The sequence below is a fragment of the Triturus cristatus genome, chromosome 7 (assembly GCF_964204655.1).
Source record: "Triturus cristatus chromosome 7, aTriCri1.1, whole genome shotgun sequence".
NCBI lineage: Eukaryota > Metazoa > Chordata > Amphibia > Caudata > Salamandridae > Triturus > Triturus cristatus.
The window spans coordinates 793,162,304-793,178,752 of NC_140590.1; the positions used below are offsets into that span (position 1 = coordinate 793,162,304).

General features: G+C 44.6%; 1 protein-coding gene across 2 annotated transcripts in view; it reads right to left on the reverse strand.

Annotated features, from left to right (window-relative positions):
- The window catches only part of LARP1 (La ribonucleoprotein 1, translational regulator), a 938,019-nt gene extending 924,165 nt beyond the window's left edge, over positions 1-13,854 (reverse strand). For both annotated transcript variants that reach the window (XM_085617634.1, XM_085617633.1), the window contains exon 1: positions 12,927-13,854. In XM_085617634.1, the coding sequence (XP_085473760.1) occupies positions 12,927-13,230 (304 nt within the window). In that variant the 5' untranslated portion in view covers positions 13,231-13,854. The remainder of the gene's footprint in view (positions 1-12,926) is intronic.
- Positions 13,855-16,449: the final 2,595 nt, after the last annotated feature.

The following is a 16,449-nucleotide window of genomic DNA, read 5'->3' on the forward strand; positions in this document are numbered from 1 at the left end:
GTCGTCTAAGACCGTAGCAGCGTGCAGCCCAGCAGAGAGCTAGGAACGTCTATGCTGGACTAGAGATGGGATGTTGCAATGACCCCAGAAATGTGTCATGAGGAAGCACTACCCATCCCCAGGAATTGCGGACAATACCTACATTTAATAGGGACACTAATTGGACTGGCAATACTGAGGCATTTTTCTACTGGGGTTGCTAAAGCTCATGGCAGCGACCCTTACCGGGAATCCACGTTCACAGAGGCTGGGATCTTGAGGCGGAAGAAATGGGACCAAAACCAGCTGATGGCTCCTTCAAGACAAGGGCAGCGCGACTCGTCCTAAGAGGCCAGTCGGAGGCAGGGGATGCCAGCGAGTAAACAGCAGCACCAGTGACTATTTCACCGGCACAGACTCCCAGGCAAGAACACTGAGGACAACCTGCTGACTCATGCCCGGAGAAAAAAAGGAAGAGGCGGGACAGCTGCAGCGAAGACTCTACCAGCCGGCCCCTCAGTGGTTGAACTGATGAGGCCCCATGGGAAAGGTAGCTCCGGGTCACGATGTGGTGTGTCAGAACAGCCTGAGCAGGCAGAGCCAGGAGCGTGGCTTGAAGGAGAGGAGGGATGAAGGTGAAAGTGAAGGATCCCCCACATCGAATATGGACTTACAGAAAGCTAAAGCGGATGAACTAAAAGGTAGGCCTGGAATCAACCCCCACGTGACCGGGAAAAGGGGGGGGGGGGGAAACGGACGACAATGTGTACACTTCAGATGCCGGTTTTAATGCAATTATGAATGCGGAGAATCCAGGCGAAGCTAATGTGGGGGCAGGATTCCTCTCAAGTCAATGCATTAGTAACCCCTTCCCAGGACTCTCTGATAATGTGTACTCTTCAGACAGATGAGCTTCAAGGGGCAGGATTTGTTAACAATGGATATATGGAAAATGATTTTGGGGATGGAAGAGAGCCAGACAAGGAGCCTAGTGATTACTCTTTTTCAGTATCAGTGAGTGGTCAGAGGATCCCTCACCTACCTCCACAGATCTGACTAATAGCTACCTGGATGAGGCTGATGGTGGCCAAAAAAAGACTGTCCTGAAAAAGGATAAAAAGAACGTCTGGAGCTAAGGATCTTACTTGGGATTACACCCCTATAAATCAATTTACAGACCAATTGTCCAGTGGACAACATGTCCCGGATCAGGGTGGATCTACCTCCCCCCCCCCCACGCTTGAAGCAATCTTTCAGGCCATATCGCTGCATCGTGATGAGACCAGGCGGACGCAAGGCCCAGGCAGCGATGCGAAAAGTGCTGGGAGTGGTCCGCAAATTGACCAAAACTTGGCGTATTTGGGGAGAGACTGAGACCTTGAATCAAGGGTTGTTGCAACGGAATCAGATCTTACTACAAACCAGACACTTATAAAACCCATGAGGGTCAGCTAGTAGATATACAGTGAAAGCTAGAAGAGCATGAAAACCGCCAGAGGAGGAACAATTTGCGGGTGCTGGGGGTTCCTAAGGGGGTTGAAGGGGCAGATATTCGGTCGTTTGTTGTGGATTTATTTAGAGATACGCTCCCAGAACCTACGGACTGGAACTAGACTCGAGAGGTGCAACGCGCTCACCGTGTCCCTTTTGTGCAGAAGCAGCCTGTGAAGGTAGGAGCGTTACCACAAGCCATTCTGGTCTATTTTGGCAATTTTCTGTTATGCCAAGCGATTTTTGAAAAGGCCAGGCCCGAAGCAAAAAGAACCAGGAACGAGGTTTCTTATTTTGTTCGCCCAGATTTTTGCCACTCCACCGTCGAAAGGCGGTGGAGGTTGCGGCAACTGATAAAACCATTTCAAGACAAACGCACAAGCCTACCTGAATAACCCAGCAAGACCTAAAGTAATTTGGGGAGGGCAAACACGATTCTTTCTTTCAGAAATTAAAGCAAAAGAGTATCTGGATAGCTTGACGGGTTAGGTTAAAGAGTTATGGTACAATTTATGGTTAAAGAAGATCAAACTAAGAAATATTTTGCAAGGAACATTGCTCGCGGGTAATCGTAGTTATTGATCAAGAAATATATTCGGGTGTATTAGAGGGGGGATTTGGGGGTCTTGGGATTTTTGGATGGGAAAGTAGCACTTGTCTAAAACTTAAGGGTCACTTAGGGCTCTCGGTCGGCACAACGCACCCATTATGCACAGACTCAGGTCTGAGCGCCTCTCGTGGGGGGAGCTAGGGGATGGGAGGGGGGCTGGTGGAGAGGAGGGGGTGGTTGGAGGTTTGAAAAACTGGGGGGGGAAGATATCCAGATTTGATGTTTTAATTGGTTTATTATTCAAAGTTAAAGAGAGCGAACAGGCTATTTTTCTACAGTTGAAAGAGGAAAGAAAGGATTTTCGGGAGTTCTGATACCTGAACTTAGATTTGGGGGGGGGGGGGGGGGGAAATAAGTATCTGTCCTTTGAATGTTGCAGGGTTGAACGATAGAGCAAAAAGGGCAAGCGTATCGGAATTAGTGAGAACAACTGCTTTTGATGTAGTGTGTCTACAAGAAAGGAGTTGTTAGGTATTGGAGGATATAACATTAGCATGCACTTCCCAAACTTCAAATACACGAGGAGTGGCTATATTAGCTAAGGCTACTTTGGGACTGGCTAAAGGAAAGGCAGCTGACCCATTAGGAAGGTGGGCTATAGTAGAATTAGAGGCAGGATTTACCTTATGTTCTATCTATGGGTCAAACCAGGATGATCCCCAGATATTCGAAGAGTTGGAGCTTGCATCATGGCCCAGCCCATTAATTGTGTGGTGACTAATATCTCACTCGAAAGGTTGGATATCTTGGATATCTTAACTAAAGAAGATCTAGAAAAGGAAATTTCAATAGAGGAAGTCCAGGTAGCACTGCAAGGAATGGCATCAGGGAAAGCTGCCGGTCTCGATAAGATTCCGTTCGAGATCTATAAGATATTAGGAGAAGCGACAGTCCCTCTTTTATTGGATCTGTTTAGGAGTGTCCAATATAGTGGGGAACCCCCCAAATCATGGAGAGAGACTTATTATAATCTTGCCAAAGAAAGGAAATCCAACAGATAATTTATCACCCTACCGACCGATCTCTCTGATTATTTCAGATACAAAAATTTACTCCAAGATACTGGCTAGTCGGTTGGGGAGGGTTATAGGTCGTCTGGTCTCCCCATGGCAACATAGTTTCATACCTGGGAAACAAACAACAGATCATATTCGAAGGGTTATTTCATTATTTGTTATCATGACAGACTGGGGGCTGGATGGCTATGATCCTCCTCGACGCCGAGAAGGCATTCGATCGGGTGTCTTGGAAGTTTTTATGGGGGATATTGGAGTTAAATGGGTTTGGACAACAATTTATATGGGCAGTTAAAGCTATGTATAGGGAACCCTAAAGCCTGGTTACAAATAATGGGGAAGGAGTCTAGTAATATTGTAATAACCAGGGGGACCAGACAAGGTTGTCCCTATTCCCCCATTTTATTTGCCATGTATATTGATCCTCTTTTGATTAAATTTTTACACTCCGAGAAGATTAAACCAGTAATAACAAGAGTACCAGAGACAAAATTCCTGGCTTATGCCGATGACGTTGCCATAATAACTACGGATCCAGCAGAGGCAATTGAAGAAATTATTCAGATAGCTGAGGGTTTTGGGATTCTTTCAGGTTATTCTCTAAACAAAGGGAAGACTATTGTTATTTGTACGGACAATATTGATTTTAAAGATCCTAGACGTGCACACTTGGCAGTCTACCCGGGGGTCCGAGTAAGCACAAAAGTGGATGATATTATTAAACTTAATTTTGATCCTTGGGTTAAATCAATAGCCACAGAGCTAAAAAGAGTTAATTGGTTACATCTCTCAATTATAGGGAGAGGGAATTATCTGAAAATGACAATGTTGCCTAAAATACTCCGTTTCGCTCAATACCCCTTGCGGTGGATGATCATTTATTGAAAACTTTGGAATCTGTTTTTTTCTAACTTTATTTGGCAGTATGGGAAAGTGAGGAGGGCTTTAAAATATTTAACCCTACCGCAAAACAGAGGAGAGCTTACAATCCCCAATAGTACATTTTATTATTGGGCGGCCCTTCTTCACCAGTTGATCTCCCTGTTCGCTCCAAACGGAAGTAGAAATAATGAACTGGAGGAGGAACCGAGTGTACCTCAGATCCTCGCTCTAGGGAATGAGGCACAGGGCTTATTATTGAGACAAATTGAGCCAAGTTATTACAAAAAAGTTCGTTTTAAAGTAATATATAGCTCATGGAAGATCTGGAAACAATTTTCTAAATTTATGACGATTCCTAAAATCTGTAGATATACTCCCCTTTGGCGCTCTTCGCTGTTTCCTCGTCAGGTATAAGATAATATGGGGAAAGGGTAGGAAGAGCTGGGGGTAGATACCATTGGTGATCTCTATGGGGGGGCACAAGTTTTAAAATGTTCACGGCTCAAGCAGAATTTTGGAATTCCAGCGAATCAATATTTTAAATTTTTACAGATTAGGAGTATTCTTACTATATGTTGGCCAATGATTAAATTGGCAAGGATACAACTGCTAGAAGCTATCACTTGGAGATCAGGATTACATACAGTTTATTACTTGAAAAACTATCAGATGATTTGGAAAAAATTGAGACATCTTGGGCACCAAAATCGGACAATCCCGAGGTGGATATTTACTTGAGCTTATCTTTGTCTGCAAAACTACTTTTATCCACAAATTTAAAGGCACAACTTTATAAAACCATTTTTAACTTATAATTTATACCCGCTAAGTTATTTCTGTGGGGGAAAAGACAAGATGATAAATGTCCCAGATGTGGGGTACATCCAGCAACCCTGATTCACATGTTTTTTGATTGTGACAAATTCTGTATTAAAAAAGGGGCTGCTTGGTTTCTGGGAGAAATTGTTTGGCATTAGATTTGAACTGACCCCTAGACTGCTGATATTAGGATGTGATAGCTGTCTGGCCCTCAACGCTGCACAGGAATTTTGTTTATTTCTGGGGACAGCAATATTTAGAATAATGCTAGCCGCCAGGTGGAAAGATGCAGAACCTCCAACTTTTCAGACGTGGCTTGCCAGACTGCTCGGAATTTATAATCAAGAGATGGCCCTGTATGCTTGTAGGGGCAGACAGGCTAGAATTCTGGGGTGGAAAATCTGGGCACTCATTTCTGAATGGAACAGAGAAACTAGGGGTTTCAGCAAGATGATGTGCCCCCAAGGGGTGTAACTTAACGCGAAGCTGATAGAGTAAGAATTAATTTTACAATACATGAATTTACACCCTGATCTTAATCGTTAGAATTTTATACAATACGCTTGAAATAGTTCTTAAGATTGAAAAGCTGCCAAAGACGCTCCTGTAACTTATCTGTTATATACTATACGTTATGTACTATATGAACCGTTTACATTTTGGTTTTTTATCGTTAGAAATGTATGGCTTGATTAAGGAATATTTTAGCGGTTGGTCTCAATATCGATAAGGTGCTAAAGGACGACCATGTTTTATTTCTTTATCTGCTATGTATTACTTTTTTATAAACTCTAACTGATATTTATTTCTGGTTAATGTATTACTTGCTAAATGCCTTGTATGATTGGATTAATTAACAGCTCTGTGTAAAATTATGTTTTCTGGATATGAAATAAAAAAAAAAATTAAAAAAGAGAAATGTATTGTTTCAAGAGTGCATTTTTGAAAACGTTTCCATCTGTTTCGGTCAACCAAATGCTCTATTTAAAGGAAAAAAACTTCCATTCAACGAACTAACGAAAAACAGTCAAGCAACCACTGCGAGTTTGTTCGACTATTGCAATGGTCTTTCTTGGGACTACCTATACAGCAGATTCAGTGAATTTCCCTCGAGAAAAGACTAATGTAAAAGCCTCCTGCATAGGTTATTAAGCTGTCCACTCTACAGATCCTATCTTCAGAACTTGTTCAGGTGGTAAAAAAAACGTTATTTGCTACATTTTGCTTCTGATACTGTTTTGTGCATTCCCCGGAAGAGGATAGCTAAATGAGGTGGTCGTTCCCACTGAAAATGCATCTGTTCCCTTAAGTGTTTCTAGCCATTTTTATGGGGTTTTTTGGGTCCCTACAGCCCTTCATGTCGGCAGCAGGACACCCAGCTAGTTAACAGCGTTAAAAAAACAACTTAAACAGAAACTTCCTCCAGACCGCTAAGCATTTTGACAATTTGTAGTCCCCTTTAAAACTTTCCTCTGTTAGACTCCCTTTTTACCCTTCCTTGTATTTTTTTTTAACTTTACTGCCCTATATTTGGCTGCCGGCATGCATGCCATTTTTAAAGGCTACTCCACAATGCACGCATGCACTGTCAATTTCACAAATCTGATCTCTAGCACTTCAAGGCTTTCAAATTTTAGGATCCTTAGTGGACGTTTTGGCAAGTTTAACCCGTTACTCGTGTCTTGGGTTTCACACCCAATTCTAAATTAATTTCCTTATATAAAGCAACTCTTTTGGCCATGTTTCAACAATTAAAGTGTGTGTGCACTTAACATGCTGATCTTTATAGTCACACTATTTCTTACTACATCTCATAACACTGGTGTGATTTTATCCCTTCGTGTATAGAGAATTGCCATCACCTTGACACTGGAATACTTGGCCATCTCGAACTAGAACTTTTGGCACTTACTAGTGAATAAAAATTCAATTTGTGAAAGTTTACTAGCCAATGCTAGTGGTTAGAACAAAAAATGTCCTTTGATTCACTATGTGCCCGTCTATTAAACTATCTTTATTTACGCCATCAGTTACATGTATAATTTGGTGAATTGCTAACAAAGCATTCTGATTGCTGGTGCAGTATGCAGTGCTTACTGTTCTTTTACTAGTGATTAACAATCAGAATGATGCTTCCGAGTTTGCTAAACGTTTCCAGTCTTGAGAAAGACCATGCAAACTCAGAAGGGGCAAAATATTTACACATCACAGCTAGATGGAATCAACGTACATGTAACTATGGCTTTCCTTTTCATTGAACGCGGGTCTTACTTAATTTTTTTAATTCGTCGCCTTTTGAATATATATATAATTAACACACTGAGTGCCACTGTATAGTTATGTCAATTTCTAGAAGAACATTGTTTTTTGTTTCACTGATAACTTTGGCACAATTGGACTAATCTGAAACTTTCGAAAAAATAAGTTCATCTATGCACTTCCCTGGAAAGTTTCACACAAATAAGTTATTCAGGGGCCATGGGGAGTTGGCAAAAACGTTGATTTCCCAAGTTAATTCCCATATGATGTTTTGGCCTCAGCTTCAGAAAAAAAATGGCTGAACGTAATTATAGCAATTTTTGCATAAGTTGTAATTTTACTAATAGCGTGCTTTTTTGTGATTTGATGTGAGTATGCTCAGCTGTTTGAGAAATACGTGTTTAAAGAGGGGTTCAGGGTGGGCTTTAAAGAGAAAAACACACATGTATGTACATTTGGATGGTTGCTCTCATGGGAGCCCTGGTACCAAACATTAAAGAATTAGTGTGCTCTGATCGGCCATGGAAGTCTTTTCTCACATTGGTCATTCCAGCACCGGGGTACAGGGAGATCTGGGACTAAACCTAGAAACAAATGTGTCCTGTATTTATTTTAAAAATTGGTATACAGGGGCAGGGAGGGCAGACCATGACCACCGTACATGTATTTGGGGGCAGGGGGGTGAGCAACAGGGGGAAGCAGAGTACACCCACCAACCTGGGCCAAGAAAAGAAAATGTTTTAAGTACTGTGGGTAACAAAAATCCTGTGGGACCTAGCGCAACCAACCCTCCTGGGGTACAGAAAATCAAGCTTCAGCCATGGGAGTACTGATGTACCTGTGAAAATAAAAACTAGCATTTGAAATTTAACAGGTCTCGCATATGCGAGACTTTAAGCTATTTGCATTGTAAATGACAATGCCTTTTATCTATGTTTTGATAATTAACACATAAAAAGGCATAGCCATTTACAATGTAAATAGCTCAAACTCTTGTAAATGCCTCGACCGCCATTGTCCGGAGCTGCTTGGAAAGTGAAAGCGCACATGGCGTGCTGAAAGTTGCAGGAAAGTATGTCATGCCTGCAGTAAGAGAAACGCATTAAAGAAAATAGTGCTTACAGACTAAAATAAGACAGTGTAACAACTGAAGTAAAAAGGCCAGTCCTCATGGGAGGGCACGCATGAAGACAAGGCGGTACCAAGGAGGGTCTAACAAGCCTATTAATGAATCAGAAGCCAGCATGTATGTATATGGGCGGAGATTCAAGTCCATACTCGAATACAGCATGCCACGCAGAGCATGCAGTACCCAGGTTCGACCAATTTTTTTTATGGAAATGAAAATCTGTTGTCAAATGCCGTGCTCAGCATGGGTTTGCCACCTGAGGCAGGGGCGGTTGAACCTGGCCAGAGGCCTGGCCATGCTTGCAACCCACAACTGCACATGCCCAAAAGCGGTGGTCAGCATGGAAGTTGGCTGAATATCATTTTTAAAAAGTCACTGAAAAAAATGTCATTGGTTAAAGTGCTGGTATAGGTAGATGTTGAAATAAACACTAATGCCCCAACCCAAAAAACAAAAAAAAATTAAAACACAAATACACCAGTTCAAGTTTGTTTAGCTAACTATAGCTTGGGCTACTCACCACACACTGCTTATCCTCTCACATTACTCATGACCGGTTGATGACATCTCTGATTATATCAAACCATTGTTACAGCACCCTACAGTTTGTGGACCTGAAACAATTCAAACTCCTACTCAACTAAACACTTCACACAACCCGCAATTTTAAGTCAAAAGGTAGACAGATATGTATTTGCCACTGGACAGACCTTCTTCCAGGTCCTATGGACAAAAATCCATAGTTTGGTAAAATAAACTACACCCATTCCTGTGATGGGCAAAATGGCAAAAATGTAAAGCTGTGCTTACAACGAGATAAACCACCTCAGAGGGAGACACTGCTACTACGTTCTACAACAATCTGCACTGCAACAAAAATCTTTAGTGAAGTTCTAAAAAATAAACATCCACACCTTTGAAATGTCCTCTCAAGATAGAATTTGTCTATACCACTGTATTCAACCATTTAAAATTGCCACATGCCCAGATAACCCCTTGTGGATAATATATTACCAACAGATGAGTTGGCCTTTCTTACACGTTTTTGGGGACAGATTCTGGCTTTAGGCGACAACCCACCTTGAAACATACCTCTACCACCCACTTCAGGTGCGCAAAGAATTTACCTTGTTCAACATGGAGAAATACATGCACCCCAAAATGTAGTGATTTGTAAACTGTGGATCATACAACTTTCTCCATACACAACCACATTTGCCTCAAGAACTTGCCCTATTTCCATGCTACGCACCCACACATGTTCACACATTAACTTCATGCTGTATATGACTATAATGTTTATCAGCGTTGTCATTGACCCGGTCATGAGAGGTGATGAACAGTGCACGGACCATGGCACAAGTTCTAGTTCAGTAATCATGAACTGGTGAATTTCGCGGTAGGTGTCACCGTGAATCTACACAGGTTCCCAAGCAGACTCTTCCCTTGTGATTAACTAATGGCACATTATTGCATTTCTCTCAGACAGCAGGCACTCTAGTGAGAAGGTGCGTTTATTTAGCTCTCAGCACCCCCAGCCCTCGTCTTCACAGCAGAGGAGACATCTTTATTTTCAACCAGAAGCACCTCAAGGTCTGCATTAACCTCTGGGTAGTTCTATCAACAAAAAGCATGCAAAAGTTTTTTGTAAACTTTTTTTTTTTTTTAACATGGGTTTGCTGTTCCCCATATACTTTCGCCCACTTCAAATTCAGTTTACATGCAGATGCCCTTTCAGGTGGATGGCCAGCAAGAGACCAGCGGAGTTGCATTCACATGCAGAGCCCTGATATTCTGGACCTGTTACATCAAAATAATAGCCCATGAGAAAAAGTAAAGGAGCGAGAATCCATGGGACCACCAAAGAGGGCACAGAAGAGAGGGTAACTAAGAGTCAATCAGGTAATTTACACCTGGACAGACTGCTTCCTCAGAGAGGTGACTTGAGGAAGGAGGTGAGATTTGAGGGCTTTTTTTTATAAAGGTAATTAGTACCATTAAAGAACCAGGAGAAATAAGTGGTGATAGGGGCCACTGCATTTATGGCTTTTTGCTATTAAAAAGGTAAATGGGGGCACATTTTCCTTTCTAGTATTAGGACCCAAGTCACCCTTGCTATACAGGGAACAGAGCCTAGGAGTGATGACCCAGTGAGGTGGGCAGAGGGAACAGAGTGCTAAGTATCACTGGTACTGGAGGTGGAGTTGCATTGCAGCCCTGTGGTGAGGGGCCACCTAACTCCAAATATGGCTGTTACAGCAACATTGTCTTGCTTTAGGGCCCGGTGCACCCTTGCTCTGCCAGCGTTGCTTTGGGCCTCAGAAATGACACGGTGGGAGGGACTATATATTGAAGTAGAGGAGACATCTTAGCTTGGACTCTGGGGGCGAGATTGGGGGTCACGTTTTTAACAAAGGGAAGAGGCAGCAAATTATGTGAGGTAGTAGCTATTATTAGTGATCGAGGTGCAGTGGCACTGGAGGCTCAGGGATATGGGAGACCCACTACCTTGCTTATAACTTCCTTACTTACAAAAGGGGCCTACTTGCTGCAACACATAGGAACTATTTTTTTCATAAACAGACAGAACCTTTGTGAAGACTGTCGTGATGACCGACCATGATGGGAAAATACTAAAGAGGCACTAGACACCCTGCTACTCAGAGCAGCTATTGTGAATGTACCAGGTGCCGTTGCATTGGGACCCAAGAGTGCGAGGGTGCTCGCATCATCCCAATTATGGGAGACAGTGCTGTAGGGTTGATTGCTGTATTTGCGCTTTTATAAGTATCACATTTAAGAAGATTATGGAAAACAAAGCACCCCTGAAATGACCTCATAAGCCCCACCCCTTGCGGAGAGACCTGCCTCTCTCGCCATTAAGCTTTGATGGGGGGGCTCCAACTTCAAAACATTTAAGGGCAGGGTTAAGAGTAAAAGAGTTTGGATGACTGTCCCAACATGCCTTCTTCGCACAGAAAAAAAAACCCTAAGAATTCACCACTGCCAAATAGCACAGATCCTTTCGCAGTCTCCCCATTCAACAAGTTCCAGGCTAACCCACGAAGATGCATATGGGTGGGTGAACAGGGCCTCCCCAACAAGGTTGAGGGTATGATAAATGTAAACATGACTGGCACCCTAGGTGAATGGGTTGTTTTAACATGGGGGTGGCCGCATTCAAACACCTAGCTGAAAGTGTGTGGGGGGGGAGGGGGGGCGGAGGTAGCCAGCCCCATCATCTCTCTTAATGGCCTGTTTTCACTCGCCACTTCTGTCTACGATTACACCTCTCGAGGGAGGTATTCAGGAAGGGTATGTTTAAAACTACAATCTCCTTTCCTGAGGGATGTGCTCACCCACTTCATTCCACCCATTAAGTGACGGAGATGGGCGTGCTCACCCAAGCACCTTGGAATGAAAACAACCCACGGGGTGATGAGGGTATGTCACCCTTTGGTATCGCTTTGTTCGCCCTAAGTTGGCAGGGTATGCCCAGACGTGGGTCCCTTGCTCACTTTGCCACTGGGTTCAAGATAGCCTGGCTGATAAGGGTTATGAAACCGAAACCGGTCCCAGGATGCTTGTTTCCGGTCCAGGGAAGACATGGCTTGGCAGTTCGGGCTGGAATGTTCCCATGAGGCACAGGGTCAGACTGATTTGCATATGGCTATGTCTGAACTGGGGTAGTGGAGTGAGCTAAAGAATGATGATGGATTAAACTCAGATCAGTTGACTGGGGGCGAGTGTTTGATTTGCTCAAACGCTCCGTCCATCATCCCCTTTGGTATCGCGAGGGTATGTCACCCACCTGGGGCATTTGTTTAGTGTAAACCTAGCAACTAAAAGCAACAGAGTGCTATACAGGGGTATATGGAAAGCACAAAATCAATGAACGATAGGAAAGGTGTCTGGTTATTGTATAGGTAGTGCATCGTGCGGCAGTATACTTTAAAAAAGTGTCACTGGGGCGGTCCCAATGGCTGATACGGAATGTTGTTCTAGATCTTCACTTAGGTGGGCATACGCCAAACAAAGCCAGCATTAATCCACCAACCCCATCCCTCTCCCATGCGCTCCAACACAAGTTGCCCTAGGGAACTGCTTTGAGCCACTCTACTTCAACATGCCACTGCCCCTTTCTAGTGGAAGCATACATCCACTAAACCTGGGAGGCTTTTTTCACTTTTCCACATCTCACCCTTGGGAGCTGCATTCACACCTTCAGACAGGAACAACTCACTGCACCCCCTTCATAATATAAAGCCACTGCTAAGATTAGTTTCTTCCGTCACATACACACGATTGATCATAATCAAGCCCAACGGCACAGACCATTTCTTCATACACCTACTTTATTCCAGGTAAGAAAAAGTTCCAAGAACTCTCAAATTCAAACCTGCATGGGTAAATCACATCCTGACACGGTTTTTGGTTTTGCATTCTGGAACGAGTTGCCGTGCCTATTACGTTCTAAACTCAGAACTACAAGTACCAGAACGCAAAAAGTCAAGACTCGAATGGTATATCTACTCCTGCATCAGCCTTGAAAGCTTACGAAAGGGGTGTGCCCGTAATTAATACAATTACTTCCCCCTTATCTACCCAGATACTGGCATCCACTCGCTGTCTCCTCGACAACCCCAGATGCCCTCACCTCAAGCCATGATTTCCGTTACAGCTACATCCAAACAGTAAGTGCAATGTTAAGGCACCACAATGCCCCAACACGGGTGCTCACCTGGCGGCTGTCCGTTCACGGTGCCCCCACCGCCCTGTTGCTTGGTCCATGGGTTGACCCGTGGCGGGGGAGCTTCGACAAATTCCCGGCGGGGCACCTCGTCGGCATCGGAAGCCCCTCGTAGCAATCCTTCACGCTCCTGCTGGTTGCTTTCTTCTTTTTGCTGCTTGGAGCTGGGAACTCGGGAGAGCCGATCCTCCTCAGGATTCGGCGCCTGAGGGCGCTCTTCCGTCTGTCCCAAAGAAGTCTCATCGGTCGGGCAGAGGCCCAGTGACAGCGGTGGGGCTTCCACCTGGGTGGCCATTTTGGGGGCGGGACTGCAGACCTAAAGAGGTCCCGGTCTCGTGCAAGTGAAGCTGTAAAAGGGAGGGGGCCGAGAGTGTGAGAGGGCGAGGTCTCAGACCTTCATATACGAAAAGAAATGCCCCAAATTAGGAAAGCCTGAGGCTCTGACAAGGTCTCAGCAGTTCCTTGCGATAGGCCAGACCTCGGCTAGGAGACGGGTCCAGCAGAGGCGGGCTGAGCCGAGGTCCGTTCACCTCGTGCCAAACGCTGGGGGAGGGGCACGCCAAGGTTCGAGAAGTCAGGCTCGCCCTGCAGACCTCGGTCAGTTAAACGGCTTACAGGAGCGGGCATTGGGCAGCGTCTCGAGTACGGGGTGCGGCTCCAGGAGATCTCGGTCCCCCTAAGGCCCGTAGTGTGGGTACAGGGAGTAGCCGGCCAGGTTCTCTCGCCTACTGAAGCGAAAAGGCAAGAAGAGCTGTGGGCGCTTCAAATGGACAACAGCACGCCGCGAGGCTTGCTGAGACCACCGGGTGGCAGCCCCCAGCCCTCTCCGCGGACGCTGTATGGAAGGAGAGAAGCGAGACCACGCGACGGGCCAACGGGAGCGCGCGCGCACAGGAGGGCAAGTCTACGGGCGCGCTCTGGAGGGCACGCACGTTACGCAGAGTGAACGGGCGCGCGCACGGCGCGCGGGTACGTAGCTCCGGAAGGGACGCACAGCAATACAGTAGGCGCGAGCTCGGTAGTCAGGCACGCCCTCAGGGGTGGAGGGACCCACAAAAAGCACATTTAGCACATGTCTGCTTGCGCATACGTAAGGTCGTAGGTAAAGTCATTATTGTAGCAAGCGGTATTTCTACAAGCAGTGTTGCCTCAGATGAGTGGTCACTGCTTGCTGCCTGGTCGTAACATGGCCCCTGCGAGGTTAAGAGAGTTATTTACAAGGAAAGGAGGAATGGAGTAGGAAAATAGTGTGCCTTTTCGGTATCCGTACTCGTTAGCCACTGCTCCTTTCTGAGATAGAAGATGGTCATCCCACGTGATTTATGGTTTCGCTTTAATCCTAAAGGTGAACTGAAAGGGTATTCTATGGAGGTCCATGGAGACTTCGGATGAGGCTTCTCTTTTCTTTACTGAAAGAACACAGCAGCAAATAATACTTAAAATATCGTAACCCAGAAGGACTGCCCCTCCATAATATGCACCATCATGTAACCCCCCCAAAGGTTAAAATGTCCTGAACACTAATCTTCCTCTTGCTTTGCTGCAGCGAGTTAAGTGCATTCCTTTTACTTGTGGTATTTAATGCGCATTTCGTATGCATAGCATATCAGCGCATGGTTTATTTAGCGCGGTACATACATGCCAATAGACTACCGATTTTTGAAGCCAAAACTGGCTTTATTTTAGCTGTCTCCTGCCTGAAATTGTATTTTCTACAATGGAAGTCAATGGGGAATTTTCATTCTCCTGATTTTTTATTTCATATCTCCCACGTCCCTGTCCTAAAATGTTAGCATGTATGTAATTATAGTGATATTACGAGTGGCCTTCAGTAGAGCGGGACAGACGTGCTCTGCGCGCTCGGGGAACAGTCCTCTTTCTGTGGCCACGTGCTGCACTCATGCGCGAACAGCAGGATCAAAAATTAGCTAGCATTCGCGCCAAGAATTTTCAATTCTATTAAGGACACGGAGGCGAGGATTATGCTTCTTCTTTACTGCATAAATCACAGCAGCCAGTAAACATACAATTTAGTAAAACAAACTACATTGTCCATGGTACTTTGCGTCAGCCACGCCTCCTTAGCCCTCCATAAGAGCCCTGGTTACTGTCCCATCATCCTCTTTCTTTGCTCGAACTGTATAAAAGTCCACTAAATCAATAATATTTACGAACATCCTCCAACATGGAAGTTAACAGGAAACCAAATTCCATCGAAAGGCTTCAACTTGAAGACATCTCTTATTCAGACTTCTTGTCTGCGCCTAGGAAAACAAACATGAACAACCCGTAATTTCTGCATATTACTATAATTCAGTACAATATCAACGGGTGGGTAAGCATGAACAATCATATTGTAACATAGCCGGGTGGGATAATCCTCGCCTCCGTGTCCTTAATAGAATTGAAAATTCTTGGCGCGAATGCTAGCTAATTTTTGATTCTATTACAGGACCGGAGGCTTCGGATTATGCTAGTTTAATGCTTATTAAAAACAACAGATGTTATATCTCCCACCGGCTTATAATAAAATTGTTTGAAAGTTGATTCAGATGACCAATCAGCACAACGCATAATGTCTTGAATGCTGGATCCTAACATAAATGACTTTGATGCCATGGCACCACGCACATAATGTGCACCAAACATTTGAATAGCAACACCAGCTTCCTTCATGATATATAACGAAGCCATCTGGCTGTGGTTGCAGTAGACACTGGTTTAAACGATTTTTGCAAAGCAATCAAAAGTTGAGTAGAGCCTTCAGGTCTCAATAATCGAGTACAATCCCCAAAAGTTTTCAAGCATTGGACAACACATAATCTCTAATTGCTGGGAAAAGCATTATACTCTATATGTCTGGAAAGAGTCTTGGTACGGTCTGTAATAGTAAAAGAAACCCCTTCCGGAGTAAATACTCTACCTGTAATTTCCAATGCCCGCACATCCGATGAACGCCTGCAAGCTGACAAACATAGAAGCATTGCTAGTTTTGCAAACAACTGTTTTCGTGATAATAGATTATTCATTGTCCAACTATTGAAAAGGGAAATGACTAAAGAAACATCCCATAAGCATGAATACTTAGGTTTAGGAGGATTCGCTATCCTTATGCCTTTAAGAAGGTTACAAATCATAGGATGCATACCCACCGGTTTCCCATCGACCGGATTATGTCCTGCCGAAATGGCTGATCGAAAGTTATTTACAGATCGATAAGCCAACCCGCTTGCTGCCTTCTCTGAAAGGAAATTTACAATATTGGGTAATCCTGCCCCCACGGGATCCAGGTGCCGTTCCACGCACCAACCCATCCAGCCTGTCCAGGCTGAAGAGTATCGCTTCCTGGTGGAAGGCGCCCGAGCTTGCTTGATGAAAGCTGAAGCTGTCTCAGAAAATCCCAGCATTTCCCACTGTTGTCGGAAAGTCGCCATACCATCAGCAACAACCGCTCCGAGAGGATCAGAGGATGTCGCTCCCCGTGAGGTCCCAGGAGAAGGGACTCCGACCATGG